The following is a 16,199-nucleotide window of genomic DNA, read 5'->3' on the forward strand; positions in this document are numbered from 1 at the left end:
TGTGATTATCTTTCTGATATAGTGGACTCATTTACATATCATAGTAAGCCAGGATTTGGACTTAGGCTGTACAAGCCAGCAGGAATGACTAACAAACCAGTTTGCTTAGCATGACATCTGAACTGACACGAGTTGGTTGTTTCTACCCGGTCAAAAGCTTGTTCATCTCACACATAGTGGGATCAGCCTGCCAGAATACTAGTTCAGTATGCTAGCAGATATCCTAAATCTGATCCACACTGATCTCCATGTCCTATGGCTCCTTCTAAGATTTCCTTGAAGTTCACGTTCTACATGGTTCTCTCCAAGTGCAATTTTAAAAAATATTTCTGCTTCTGGGTTGCTGTGAGTTTTCCAGGCTGTATGTTCCAGAAGCATTCTCTCCTGAAGTTTCGCCCACATCTATAAGCATGCATCCTCAGGGGTTGTGAGGTCTGTTGGAAACTAGGCAAGTGGAGGTATATATCTGTGGAAAGTCCACAAAATCTGGCTCCCAGTATTTAAAAAAATTCTAAAATCAGGACAGTAAATAAAGAACCACACTAAGAAAACAGGAGAATTCCAGACATGAAACCATCAGGGTCAGCTAATACCTCCCAACAAAGGATTCCCCCAGGCAGGAAGCAGCCAGACTTTGAAGCTGAAAGGCCATTTTATGTTAATCAAGGTGGCCAACTGTACCATTCACACTTGCCTCTAACAGACAAAAGTTCTTTCTCCCACCCTGGATTTTCCACAAATATATAAACCCAACTTGCCTAGTTTCTAACAGATCTCACAACCTCTGAAGATGCCTGCCATAGATGTGGGCAAAACGTCAGGAGAGAATGCTTCTGGAACATGGTCATACAGCCCGGAAAATGCACAGCAACCCAGTGATTCCGGCCATGAAAGCCTTCGACAACACATTTCTGGTTCTTCTTTTAGTCTGCCAAGGTAAAAGGTAAAAATGTCCTGCAAAAAGCACTCCTCAGCTGTAAGCAATAGATGGGTGCTACACTTCAACCCCTGTTATCCCTCTCAAGAATTTCAAGACACTGATAGTGGGGGTGAAACTGGAGGGAACTTAATGGTAGCAGTTCCACTATTTCCTAGCATGCTACACAATCTCAATAGGATCTATGTCCTGCTTCAAAGGTCACAGATTGCACAGCCGAAAACAAGCCAACAGCTGTGCCAACACATTCTGGTCAAAGATAACCAACATCGCACGGCTTCGATATTCCATCATGGCAGCAATAGCAAACACTGCAGACATTTTCAATACAAATCTACAACCTTTATTACAAGAGGCAGATGGACACAATGGCGAGGCTGACCCGCTTCCAGGGGGCAGAGCTGTATATAAAGCTATAAGCCAAGAAAGTGCTGGAAAAGGCTCTTGCCGCCATCCTAGGCGGTTATCAGCCAAGGTGCTCTCGTTCTCCTCTCCATTCCTCCCCAGGCATCGGTGCCAGTAGAACATTGAGGACTGGGTAGTGATTACAATAGATTATGTCATCCTCCATTTAGAAGAGAACTTATACGAATCTCCAAACCACTCAGGTTTGTGGAAAGGAGCCCTTTACAAGGAACAGGAAATGAAGAAAAGAAAAACCCTTACCCCCGACAACCTCACCAGGTGATGCCGAAAGTCCTTTTAAAAGGAAAAGGAGGAGTTAAAGCGCTACACAGTTCCATTTAAACAAAGCCCTCCTTCTGCCCACAGCGACTCCCCAAATGTGTGCACTACCCCCTTGTCACGGCAGAGGTTGTCCTAAAGTCAGGAGGGTCTTCAGGCCCAGACCACGCTGGAGAGGGAAGAGCTGGGGTTCTTCGCTTTTAGTCCCGCCGCAGGTTCTTTAGCCGCTCCTCCAAGTCTGCATCAGCATCGGCAAGAGCTGCCTGGCTCTCGGCTTTCTTTGCTCCTGCCACACTCAAAGAACCGCCAGTTGAGGGCAGATCTGCAACGAAGGAGATGGAAGTCAGAGGTGGAGCCAATGCTGTTCTGACCTCTCCTGTCAAGTTTTCTCTACATTCTCAGCACTCAACACACTCAGTTATACTCAGGAAAGGCAGCAATTTGATCTTCACAACAAAGTTACAAAGTGTATGTATGCAATATATAACCTTTTATTTCATACTTGATCTTTTTCCCCTTGAAAATAATTTTCCTTGTTCAAGAATATTCCTGAAGCCTACCCCACCCATACAATGCTCAACTAACTCTGTTACTATAATATTGGATTACCGCTCTTTAGGAAGTACCCAAAAAGGTTGGAATTCTCAATGCAATATTAGAAATGGGAGTCAGATTTCGCACAACCTACATCTGAAAGCCAAACTGTGGCAACCCTGTTGGTGTGAATATAAGATATATGCAGAGCTCAGAAGTCCTTGGTTACAAATAGTTATTTCAATCAATTCCTTTTCCCAATAAGTGAAATAAATTAATAAATGTAAAAGAATACAAGGGGAGGGGGGATCTTAGGGTCTTTGGAGGGCTGTGGGGGCAGCAAAAAGGGACCCTAGGGGCAACATTTGTTTTATATATTTAGAATATTTCTATCCAGCCCTTCAGTCAAAAAAGCTTTTCAGAGCAGCTTACAATGTATTAATTTAGCAGTTCCCTATCCCCAGGTTGACAATCTAAAATATAGGACATAGCAGAAGATGGCAATGGGGGAAGGGATTAAAACCATATTCTGGCTGCTTTTCTCTCCTTCAGGGACCAAAACAGTGATTGTGGGAATAGATGAGGGGTTTCCCACCAGGGAGTGGGGCTAAACTATCCATGGGCCACACATTTCTCCCCTTATCTAAGGCCTCTTCTACACTGTCCTTATATTCCAGGATCAAAATTACAGATTATATGGCAGTCGAGACTCATATAATCCAGTTCAAAACAGATAACCTGAAATCAGCTCCTGGGATATAAGAACAGTGTAGAAGGAGACTAAGTCAACATTTTCCTCCTTACTGAAGACAAGATGATTCTAACCAACACATTCTCCAGTTGTCCCAAATAGTCATTTCAATATTCCACTCCTATTAAGTGGCTTTCCCTTCCCCGTCAAGAATCTGCATTATTTCACAAAATTCACATAGATTGTGGCCTCTTGCCATTGCCATACTGATCTAATTTTTAATAGCCACTATGCCCTGATACTCACTCGACAACTCATCAGTCAACGTCAAGCCTAGCTCATCCAGCACCTGGGAGACAACAGCGTCGCTGTGAAAAGAAGCAAAGAGTATAAGATCCAACCCAAAAAAGGTTCAATTGTCTATACATCCTGTCCATCCCATCCTCCATCCCCACATTCAGGGCCTCTGTCTTGAGATATAGGAAGAATGTACATCTACAGAACTCTACATCTGCAGGTGGCACTCCACATTTGCAAATCTGACTTTTGCAGATTTAATTAAAACATTTTCTCTAGGAATCTCTAGGTCCTGTCATACGACTTTATGATCCAGCTCCACCAGAAGTACACCACAGACTCACACTGGAGGTCCAAAATTCCAAGATGGAACACCTCCCTGAGAATATCTAGATACTGCAGAGTGATTCTATCGTAAATTCCCAACACAAGACCAAGAGATTCCTAGAGAGGTATTCCCTCCATTTTAAAAAAATGTGTTTTTGCATTTATTTTATTTACTTTTGTGGGGATCCTGTGCACCTAACCACAGTGAATGCTGAGGGATCATTGCATATACCTGGCATGAACTGATTTATTTAAATCTTATTCTCAATTCATCTTCCCAGCATTAAGAGCACCATATCCTATGCATTTATTTACTGCTCTATAAATACATAATTATGTCTAAAGTTGAAGGACTATAATACATATTTGTGCATAAGAAATTGCTGATAGACACTTTTCACATTAATATGATATCTATATTGTTCAGGGATCTATTTAGGACAAACAATGCCATTTTGGAAGGTCTCCATCACAAGTCTGTGATCTCCTTTAGAACACTGCAAGATCGTGATGACAGTAGCTTCTACCCCTTGTTTTCAAGCCATCACATGCACACCTACTTTCTGAGAATCCCAGTAAAAATATGTAACATTCCCAGATTTCATTTTTAAAAAGGTCAGGGATATTAGCGTAGAAGCTGTTACTATCTAGAGCCAAGCAAGGTCAAGACACATGTTCTGTCTGTACTCTTTGCTTCCCACCCTCAGAGCCGTTTCTTGCCCTGCACACCTTTCCTCCTCATCTTCCTCATCTCCCATGGCATCATCAATGGCATCATTCATCATCTCCTCCTTCATGTCCATGATCTCTGACTGCTTCTCAAATTCCATCATGATCTTCTGGATCTGGGGCAACTTGAGCTGAACAAAGTCAAAGGTGGTACATCATTAGAACTTTAAAGAGCAAAGGAGAGACAGATCTGCTTCCTATACATGTGCAAGCGGTGATAGGAAATATAACTGTTAACACTAAATACAGTAAGTAATCAAGAAGAGACTGTCATTTTTGCAGAGGTAGAATCATAGAATCGTAGAGTTGGAAGAGACCTCACGGGCCATCCAGTCCAATCCCCTGCAAGAAGCAGGAATATCTCATTCAAAGCATCCCCGACAGATGGCCATCCAGTCTCTGCTTAAAAGGTGTCAGAGAATGAAGTGCCCAGAAGTATCCATATTTCCAACTTGTTCAGTACTCCCTTAGAAAAAGAGTAGGAAACCACTGATCCTCCAGATATTTTGGCCCACAACTCCCATAATCCCTGATTAGTGCCAATGCTACATGAAATCTACATGAACAGGACCACAAAATCTTATCCCTGCCCCACAGAAAATAAGTCTACTGCCCCCAGAGTCTTGATACGGCAGAAACTGTGTTGTAACAAAATCACTATAAAATTTTCAAGTCACCCTTTAGAACATAAAAAATAATACTTATACTGTTTAGGGTTTTCTCTCTAGCTATCTACCAACAATCTTCAATGTTAACATAGTTCCCTCAAGCTACCTCCAAGGCAGCTTGTCTCAGAACAGGTCTTTAACTTAGTCTTTAAAATGTTTTGTATTTCAACTACCAGAAGCCCCGGTCAGTTTGGCCAACAGCCATGGATTCTGGGAGCTGAAGACCATAACACCTAGAGGACCAGAATTTAAGAACCAATGTCACAGAAGAGACCTTGTGCACCCTCAGAGCATATCCCCCCCCCCACCAATATTTGTTTGATTTAAATGGCTTCCCCCCCACTTGCTAATGAATTATGGTAGTAGCAAAGAACTGTAGTCACCAGTTAGTACTACATTATGATCCAGATCTAAGAATCAGCCAGTTAATGCTTTACCAATCTAATACCCTGTTATAGCAGACAGGCACAATAAGCTGCATTTTAATCAGTGTATGGAAACACTGCTTTATTGGACTACAACTCCCAATATCCCCCTGCAAAACAGACCAGTTGAAGGATTTTGGGAGTTGAGATTCACAAGTGCATTTTTTTTTTCAAATTCTGCTTATATCAAATTATACTATTTCTCCCTCTGTATTTAGCCTGGAATTTACTCTGACTAGTAATAACCACTGGGAACTCAGAAATCTTCCTCAATGATTTTTTTACTAAACCTAATTGGAGATGACTGGGATTGAAGACATGATCCTCTGCATTCAAAACAGTTGCTCTAGCATCAAGTTAATTTTTCTCCCTGAAATTCAATTTGCTCATATAACTTGCATTTTCTCCATGATCCTGCAGTGCTTTCTAGCTGAAGTGATTTGTATCCAACCCACCTGTCTGTTCATAGTGGCCATGGCTTTGGTGACACCCTTCATTGCCTGAGCCATAGAATTGTTTGACTTAAGGGTTTGTATCTTGAGAGACACTGCTTGGATGTTAGCTCGCATCATGATGAATTTCTTCACATAGCGCCTTGTTCGCACCAGGTCTTTTGCCATGATCTTTACTGCATCCTGCGATAGAAGAAACAGGTTAGAGATGCAAATGCCTTCTCCAGTGATGTTCACACACTGATTACTCTTCCCTTCCTAGCTCACCATCTGCCCCTGTTTGGCCATCTTCTTGATATCGGCAATAATCTTTTTCTCTTGTGTTTCCAATTTCTGCCGCTCACGGTCCAGGTCTCTCATGGCACGATTCAGTGCCCGTTGATTTTGCCGCAGCATCTCCTCTGGGGTCTTCCGGCGTCCAAACAACAGATCCATTTTGGCAGAAATTTTAGCCTACAACTGTCAAGAGGAGAGTTAAGAGAACAGAAGCCTTAACACAGAGACATCGTTCTGTCACAGTTAACAGGAAAATACCTACAGAGTAAATGTTAGCAGGATCTCTGAGCTTCATAAGAAACATGTTGTAATCCTGTTATCATTTGTTCTAAAGGTAAAAGATAACTAAAAATTTGGTTCTTCTGCTATCATATACGGAAATCAATGACAATCACATCAATGAAACAACACATCTATTATTATCTGAGCAGTCAGTCAACAGCCTAAGACAGCTCTACTCGTCTATATTATGTAAACAGATCTGTGTAGCTTCTTTTGCCCTTTGTTTGATACCTTTAAATTATTTCAGAATTTTTGCTAGGAAATCAGCATACAAGTGGATGAATGAATATCTCCATTTAAAAATGTGAGGTTTCAGGTAGTAGATGATGAGGAAGACCTTTTAAATGCTAAAGAATGGTGACCAATCATAGGAGACAACATTAAGACAGGTATACCTAAACATTGCAATCCAACATCTGTCCAGTGAAACATATTATGTGTGCATATACATATATAAATATGTATTAAGCATATATTATATATTTCACATGTATTACCAAATTAAAATCTAGCAGTTAACTCAAAACATCTTAACAGAATGCAGGAGAGTCCTAGATCAATTAGTTGGATATGTTACTCATTAAATAGAATTATATTGAACAACACATTCTACCTATATTATAGGATCCTTTTTCAGGAAGGCAGCTAGGGATGTCACCGTTTACAAGAGGCAGGGGAAGTTAAAAGAAAAAAGGAAATTCTATTCAGATTATCTGACATAATTATCCTATAGTAATATACTATACTGTATAATCCGGTCTGATCTTGAAAGATAAACAGGATCAGATCTAGTTAGTACATGGATGGGAAACCATGAACAAAACTCAGGTGCTGTGGGCTACATTCCAGAACAAGCAATTGGGAAAATAACCTCTGAGTATTTCTTGCCTTAAGAAAACTGCATGAAACCTATAGGATCACCATAATTTGCCAAGCTGCTTAGATGCATATGCACATAGATAATACTATATACAGGCAGCCCCTAAGTTACAAACATCCAACTTACAAATGACTCATCATTACACATGTGATACAACAGGAAGTGAGAGAAATCTATCCCTCAAAAGGGAAATTCACACCTGAAAGAGTTATCTTGGGGAAAAGGTGTCTGCAGTGAAGCTTTATCACCAGTCCTTTTTTCCACAACAAGCCAAATTTTTCAAAACCCAAATATCACAGAGACAGAAAGTGAAGTGAAACCTTCTGAACAGGGGCACAGATAGCCAAACAAACTCCATAGGGGTGCTATCCAAAGCATATATAATAAATAAATATATGTATGTGTGTGTGTGTGTGTGTGTGAGAGAGAGAGAGAGAGTGTAAGTACCCGTTTTTTGGGGGGGGGGGGAATCTCAGAAGGCAGAGCAGCATAGTGGTTTGAGAGTTGGACTATAACTCTGGAGACCAGGGTTCAAATCTCTGCTCAGTGATGAAAATCCTCTGAATTACTGAGTCATATAGGCCCCTTCCACACAGCTAAATAAAATGCCACATTATCTGCTTTGAACTGGGATATATGACAGTGTGGACTCAGATAACCCAGTTCAAGGCAGATATTGTGGGATTTCCTGATGGTATTCTGGGTTATATAGCTGTGTGGAAGGACCCTCACTTTCAGTCCCAAGGGGGAAAATATCCTAGAAAAAGTCACCATAAGTCAGAAATAATTTGAAGGCACACAACTACAAGGGACATAGCCCTCATATCCCTTTAATCTTTTCACTTGCTCTTCCTCCAAGGCCTGGAAAAACTGGTATCTACCCAAACCCTTCAATAATCATCCCTAGCAGGTAGGCGAGATATATCATACAATACAGTGGATCCTTGATATCCAGTGGGGTTTGGTTCACAAACACCAAAATCAGAGAATGTTCAAGTCCTACTACAGTAGACTCAGTTAACAGGAATCCAAGCAACCAGGACTCTTTAGCAACAGGCAAAAAAAAAAAAAAAGAAAAAAGAAAAAAAGAAATTATACTGCATTCACAAAACTGTTTTTTTTTAAATACAATAAAACTATGATACACTGAGATAAATTTATTTTTGTCTTCATTTTCTTTGAATTACTGTATTTTAATATTAATATCAAGTCAATACAGAGTTTATGGGATAGTATAGTAAACGGCAGGCATGGGCCAACTTGGGCCCTCCAGGCCCTAGCGGCTGTTAGGAATTGTGGGAGTTGTAGTTCAAAACACCTGGAGGGCCCAAGTTGGCCCATGCCTGGTACCGGGTATAGTAGTAATTAGGCCTATTTTAATTGTAACTCCCCAAGCAAGCAGAAATTACCTTTATTTAGCATCTACCAAACCTCATGGGTGCCAGGGAACTGTGTATACAGAAATATAATAAAATTGTATCTTTGATATAAAATGCCAAAATCAAGATTTGCTTTTGGATGTTTACTTTTAATATTTCCAACCTGTGGATAAACTAATCTGGGGCTTTAAAGGGGGCAGGGTCTGTCACATGCCTGGCCTACAATTAAATGCTACAAATATATCCCAGAATATCTAGGCAGAAAATCCCACAATATCTGCTTTGAACTGGATTTCCTGAGTCCACACTGCCATCTATTCCAGTTCAAGCTGAATGTGTGATTTTATTCAGCTGTGTGGAAGGGGCCTCGGATAACCCAGTTCAAAGCAGATATTGTGGGAGTTTCTGCCTTGATATTCTGGGATATAGGGCTGTGTGGAAGGGCCCTATATTCCCAGTCTCTTTTTCTCTTTTGTGGGTCTGAAGAATTACTACAAATGGGGGGAAACCTTACCATCGTACTGAAATTCCTCTATCTATCTCCCCCCACCCCCAATCCTCAAATGGCCCTTTCCTCCGCTTACCCAACAGCAGCCTCTCCCTTCCGAGCTTCTTGTTATTTCCTCAGCTGTCTTCTTCCGCCTCGGTGCAGTGACGTCACGGAAGCGTCAGAGTCACGCGGGCGGAAGACCAGAGAGGGTGTCAACTGTGACTGCGAAGAAGAAAAGGGAGAGGTCATAGAGGCACGCAGGTTGGGGAAAGCTAGAGCGGGACTGGCCACTTCCTGTTTGTAAGACGGCTGCTGGTTATTACCTCGCTGAGAAGTCTACAGCGCATGCGTGGGACGTTTCCTGGTTACCTGAGAAGAGGAGCCATTTTTAAAAATGGAAATGAGAGAATAGCTCATAGGAAAGAACAGGGAGAGCTTCTTTTTTTGTAATGTGAGAAACACTGTGCTCATAAAGGTTTTTAAAAATCAGTAGATATATATACAGTAGAATCTCACTTATCCAAGCTAAACGGGCCGGCAGAAGCTTGGATAAGCGAATATCTTGGATAATAAGGAGGGATTAAGGAAAAGCCTATAAAACATCAAATTAGGTTATAATTTTACAAGTTAAGCACCAAAACTTCATGTTATACAACAAATTTGACAGAAAAAGTAGTTCAATACGCATTAATGTTATGTTGTAATTACTGTATTTACGAATTTAGCACCAAAATATCATGATATATTGAAAACATTGACTACAAAAATGGCTTGGATTATCCAGAGGCTTGGATAAGCGAGGCTTGGATAAGTGAGACTCTACTGTATATATATATATGAGCAAAACGTGGCTCTCCTTGGATTTTAATGGCTTGCACATGTTCTGCACATAGGTAATTAGTGGTTTCCAAAATGTGTTCTCCATGCAGTCATGCCGGCCACATGTCCTTGGAGGTGTCTGCGGACAACGCCAGCTCTTCAGCTTAGAAATGGAGATGAGAACCAACCCTCAGGGTCAGACACGACTAGACTTAATGTCAGTGGAAAACCTTTACCTGTTACCTATGGGGTTTTTTTGGACTTCAACTCCCAGAAGCCTCAGCCAGCTTGGCCAACTGTCAGGAATTCTGGGAAATGAAGTCCAAAATAGGAGTAAAATATGGGAACTGGGACACTATTATTTCCTGTCAGTAAATACATCATTGTTTGCCGTGTGAATATGTTTCACCGTATGAATCCATTTAGAGGAGTAGAACTTGTGTGACCCCCTCCAAATGATGAGCATCCTTTGGTATCGCCTGCATTTCCTCTGCAGGGTCTCACGGTTCACTAATATTTGAAGGAATGACAAACCCAGAGTTTGTCGGAAACAACATTTTTTGTTCTCCCTTTGGGAAGACAGGTGCATGTGTCAAAATGTGGCACATTTTGACACAAATGGGCCCCCGGTGGCACAGCAGATTAAACCACTGAGCTGAACTTGCTGACCGAAAGTTCGAATCCAGAGAGTGGAGTGAGCGCCTGCTGTTAGCCCCAGCTTCTGCCAACCTAAGTTTGAAAACATGCAAATATGAGTAGATCAATAGGTACCGCTCCAACGGGAAGGTAATGGCATTTCATGCAGTCATGCTGGCCACATGACCTTGGAGGTTCTACAGACAACACTGGCTCTCCAGCTTAGATGGAATTGAGCACCACCTTCAGAGTCGGACACGGCTAGACTTAATGTCAATGTTACCTTTACCTGTTGAGATTTTATCTATTAGATTTCTCCTGGGACTCCCTGCAGCATGTAGAAACGGGAGGCTTTCAAAGATGTGCAAAAATCAACTCCAGCCCTTTTCCTATGCATGGAAACACTGTAAAATGGGTATTTTTCTTTGTGATGGGAAGTGGTGGATTTGTCTGATTGCTTGGTGACGTTTCAACGTGGTAGTCTATTAATGCTCCTTCTGCTTCCATTAGTTGTTTGAAGATGGTATGGGTCCCATTGAAAAATGTGTTTTTAAAAGTATGCTATGTCTCTTTTAATTTAGGAGTTTGGGGGGGGGGGAGAGAAACCCATGGAAAATGGTGTCTCAAAAAGGAAGGGATGCCTCCCTCCTTTAGTGTGCTTAATGGGAACTATCCCATGGAAGGTGGTGTCTCAAAAAGGATGCTTGTTTTAAAAAGTGTGCTGGTATCCATGAAACGGTTACGCTAGAAAAGAAAGGCAGTGATTCTGTGTGATGGGGTGAGTAAATTATCTATCTTGTTTAAAGAGAAAACACCATGAAATGCCACACAAAGACGACGATTGCACCCACCCCCCTCCCCTTCTGGAATGAGATCCTTCGTTAGATTTATTGCTTCCAATAAACTCAACAGAACACTTGGCCTCTTCATCTCCATTTTATCTTCTCACAAGCCAACCAAGGAAGATCAGGGTGAGAGCAAGCACAGCTGACCCAAGATCACTCAGGCTGGATCTACACTGCTTTATATCCCAGGATCTAATAATAGATCATCTGCACTGAACTGGATTATATCAGTCTATACTAATCTGAGCTAAACAAATAATCTGGGATCAGATCCTAGGATATAGGGCAGTGTGGATCCAGCCTCAGTGTCTTCATGGAACTCTCATCTTCAGTTCTAAGAATTTGTGCTCATTGGATGAAGTATCAGAGATTTCTGAGAGCTGAAATCCAGAAACCTAAATGATTCAAATTTGGGAATCGCTGGATTAAAACCTCAGTTTCCCAAGGCTCAGCCTAGTTCTCTCACACATTATGGTGATGCTGGTTGCATGCCTTCAAGTCCTTTTGGACTTATGGCAACCCTATGAATATGTTCAGAGGAGGGTTGTCTCCCTGAAGTATGACTTGCCAAGGGTCAGCCAATGAGTGACCATGGCCAAGTAGCAAGTTCAACCCCTTCTCCAGAACTGTAACCGAACACTTCAAATACTACAACACACTGGCTTTGTGTTCCCAAATGTCTTTCTAATATAACAACTTAATTTTAGTTCTGTGACAATTTTTTAAAAATCATAACAGAGTGTCTTGGAAACTCATTCATAAGGATGCCTTACGTCAAAGCCAATTTAATGGCAACAACACATTTTCACAATTATTACAGCCCAACTTTCACATTTGCTGTGGTTAGGGACACAGGGAGCCCCACAAAAATGATAAGCCACAAATAAAAAGACTGCAGCTGACCGTAGAATTGTACTGTGTTCTGTCTAGGAATCTCTAGTTCCTAGAAGATTACAGGAGGAAGGTTGACCAGAGTTACACTGGAGGATATAGAGAAAATATTTTGATGAAATCTGTTAATAAACAAATCTGCAAAATCTGAAAAGCTAACTGTAGTCAAGTAATTAGAATGAAGGCTCATAGACTAGAGCCAGTCCTCAACTGTGGGCTGCAGCAAGTTCCTAGTAAACTATATCATAAACATACCATCTCCATCACAGGTTTTTTTTTTAATGCGGAAAAGGTCTTGTGTTCAATCCTCAGTATCTCCATCTATATATATAAAAGAGCGATGGCATCAGGGCAGCGGACAAAACAACAAAACTACAGGCCCCCCAACCTCGAAATTTGACAACACAACCCATCATCCACGGCTCTAGGTTGATACAACAAAAAGAAAAGCAAAATAAAGTCCTAATTAGAGGGAGAGAAATCATTGTTTTTATCCAATTGCTGCCAGTTACAAGGCTAAGCTCCGCCCACTTGGTCTCCTAGCAACTGACCCAGCCCAGGGGACAGGCAGAGTTAGGCTTCACTTAGGCCTCTTCCACAGATTATCTAAAGCCCCAGCTTCTGCCAACCCAGAAGTTCGAAAACATGCAAATGAGAGTAGATGAATAGGTACTGCTCCGGCAAGAAGGTAACGGCGCTCCATGCAGTCATGCCAGCCACATGACCTTGGAGGAGTCTATGGACAATGCTGGCTCTTAGCCAGGGTTAGCCTGTCATGATGTGAGTTGTAGTTAATCCACAACCTTATGCAACGCTGAGTATCCATGCTAGTTAAAGAATATAGGTGATGAAGACTCCACTTTGAAATGCTGAAGACCAATCACAGGAGACAACATTAAGTTCGATATACCCAGAGGGCGTAATCCATCATCAGCTCAGTGTAGCATAAATATCAGCACCTGGATATGTTTGTCAGCACTATGCAACCACCATGCAGAATAGCAACACTATACAATCAGTTGTATATGTTCCACTTCAATCACAATCAGTGAGCATTTGCCTTCAAATCACCAGTTAACTTATGGAAGCCTCATGAATTTTGCAGGGCTTTTAGACAAAGAATACTCAGATGGTTTTTCCCACTTCATCCTCTAAAATATAGCCTACAGCATTTGTGATCTCCAATCCCAGTTCTAACAAGAGCTGACACTTCTTAGCTTCCTGGATCAGATAAGATCTAGTGTCTCTATAGTATTTAAAGCTGTCCCAATTACACAAAGGCAAATATTCTCCAACTTGAACAATGTATGCATATGTATCTCACTAACAGAGTGCCAGCTAGTATATAAAGGCGCACACACACACAATACTTGCACATGTTCAGGATCATTAAATGTGTTGTGACTCAAACTAGGGCATCCCATAATATGCCTAGACACAGAGAATGTAAGACAGGAGCAGGCACAATGACTTCTTTTATGCAAGAGTAGCAAGTATATTTAGTGGAAGAAATTACACAAGAAAATCCCTGACATCCAATTTGAAACCAGCCAAATGCTCCTGGGAAATTCCCAGGAAGCCATGCAGAAAGCTGTTCTTTTTCTTTCTCTTAGTCTCTCCTCCTGTGTCACAGTGTGTATCCTAAAGCAACATGCCTTCCCTTGGCAGAGAAGGATGCGATAACAATGAACATAAGGAAGAGAGGTGAAAAGGCTAGACAGGATACCTGCAGAGATGCAGCTGCAAAAGGAGCTAAAAAATTAGGGAGCACTCCTATTCCAAATGCCTGTTTTGAAATCTGTGAGCACATACAGCCTTCTCGGTAACAAAGACATGTTCTGTTTCCAATCTGCCTGCTCTTTGTGTATGTGCCTTCAAGTCATTGGCGACTTGTTGCAACCCCATTAATTTCATGTGGCTTTTTATCCAAGGACTACACAGAAGTGGTTTTGCCAGCTCCCTTTCTCCAAAATATAGCACCTTGCTTAGCTTCTAAGATCAGGAGGGATCTAGTAGCTTTACGGTATTTGGTCATTTACTCTGCCTAGTAGCAAATGAAAACAGTTTACACAGGGCAACCATGAAAGCCCCCCTTCCTTCTCCTTTTCAGGTACTTAGCCCCCCCCCCCTCCCAAGCCAATTTTCACAGCCTTCCACCCTGTCAAAGGTTTTGAATCCTTAACCACTTCTAAGTCGCATAGTGCAGTGTGAATTGCTCACATAAAACCTCCAGTGGTTCTTTCAGGCTAGACTACAACAGGAAAACCTTTCAGATACATGCTACCACTTTCAGAAAAGATCCTCTGCATTAACCACATTGAATTTCGTTATGTATGTAGCCAAACTGAAGAAGGCTTGTGTAATATGCCTGGATTGCCAAAACAATAAATGACAATTCAACTTTCTAAATAGCCTCATAATCACCCCAAGAGCCTGCTGCATTTAGCCATACCTCCCTACTCAAGTAGTGATGCAAAATAGCAAAGCTTGTCCTGCACTGGAGATAAGGCAAATGTTTACTTCTTACATCTCATTTAATCTATCTTTAAGGGTCGTTGATTCACAGCAAAATAACACAGGACCAGCAACCACCAGGAACATCACCATCTTCATGGAGAAAAATGTAACTTTTTTAAAAGGAAGATCCTGGAAGAAACAAGTGTTGTCATCTCACTGCTGGCCAGGAAAGGGTTGTGACAACACATCTCGGAGAATGAAAGACTTGGGAAAATGTTACAGCAATTCCTCAAATCCAGGCTGCCATGCTGCTCAAAATATTTGAAAGACATGTGCCAGGAAACCTTTCATTCTCCAGTATATATGCTGCCCAGATAATGTCCAAAATATGTTAAGGGCAAAAGGTTTCCTACCACTGTAGTGGTACAAGGTAATAAAAGGATTAGATTAAGTTGCCTATTTGGCACAAAACATCCTGGAAAGGATGATGTTCAAAAGATGAAAACTACTAGCTCCTAGAATAGTGGACCAGGCTCAGGCCTGACTCACAGTCCAAGCACAGGGTAATCATTTGCAGGTGCTTTGGTATTTCCTTTTCCTCCACAAGTTCATTTGCGTGGATGAACACCACTTATTAAGAATCTAACTTTTTTTCACTCATTCCTTCACCCTTGAATGCATCTGCCTTGCACTTGTATATTTACATCAATTCCCAGACGATTGCCGCAACATTATCTTCAACTGCATCCACACTGCAGTCTTTAGTACTTTTCTACTAAATATCCTCCAGAAGCAAACTAAGCCCATTTTAACAGCAGTAGTTTAAGCAGGAAGGTTTAACAGTACCTCCATTTTAGGAACCCCAGTGTAAACATTAACCAAATCAGCAGGAGTCTTTAACAAGTTCCAATACTTCACAATATTGTTATGAAATACAATAATGCTTTACTTCCAACATTAACTAAAGACTATGTAAGAACACAAATGTTCCAATGCTCTTGGAGAAAAAAATTAATAGATCTATTCAGCCTCAGAACATACTTAGCGTCCTCTGGAAAGCAGGCCTCAGGCTTTTACTAATAAAACTGGAAATGGGTGAAAGCTACACCTGTTATGAGGGTACCTACAAAGTCCTTTTCAACATTTAGACCTATGCACTTACCTGGAAATCAATTTTGCTCAGTACAGAAATTAATTCTATTTAAATGGGCATAAAACAATGATGCCCAAACTACCATTTGAAGGCAACACAGGAGCTAAGCAAACATGTTTTGCTAAGTGCTATAACAAATGACTGCTTTGGCATCTTTTACAAATTCACTTATGCCTGAAGGAAAAAAAACCCTAATATTCATAATTTTGTGGTTTTGGATTTGTATAAATATAAAACTGAAATGCAGGAACTATCACTTAAAAATTATTTCCAGAGCGCCCTTCCTCAATTCATTCTTCCTTTCACTGGATATCTATGATCTCTCATTTTTGAAGAAGGTACATCAG

General features: G+C 41.2%; 1 protein-coding gene across 1 annotated transcript; it reads right to left on the reverse strand.

The window, feature by feature from the left end:
- Positions 1–1,257: 1,257 nt before the first annotated feature.
- Positions 1,258–9,300, reverse strand: chmp2a (charged multivesicular body protein 2A). Its single transcript, XM_003224496.4, has 6 exons — positions 9,146–9,300; positions 6,012–6,203; positions 5,748–5,927; positions 4,200–4,330; positions 3,153–3,214; positions 1,258–1,943 (listed from the first exon to the last, which is right to left on the reverse strand). The coding sequence occupies exons 2-6, from the start codon at positions 6,177–6,179 to the stop codon at positions 1,822–1,824; spliced, it is 663 nt and encodes a 220-aa protein (XP_003224544.1). The 5' UTR covers positions 6,180–6,203; positions 9,146–9,300; the 3' UTR covers positions 1,258–1,821.
- Between the last annotated feature and the right edge of the window lie 6,899 nt (positions 9,301–16,199).

Source organism: Anolis carolinensis, chromosome 6 (genome assembly GCF_035594765.1).
Source record: "Anolis carolinensis isolate JA03-04 chromosome 6, rAnoCar3.1.pri, whole genome shotgun sequence".
Classification (NCBI taxonomy): Eukaryota; Metazoa; Chordata; class Lepidosauria; order Squamata; family Dactyloidae; genus Anolis; species Anolis carolinensis.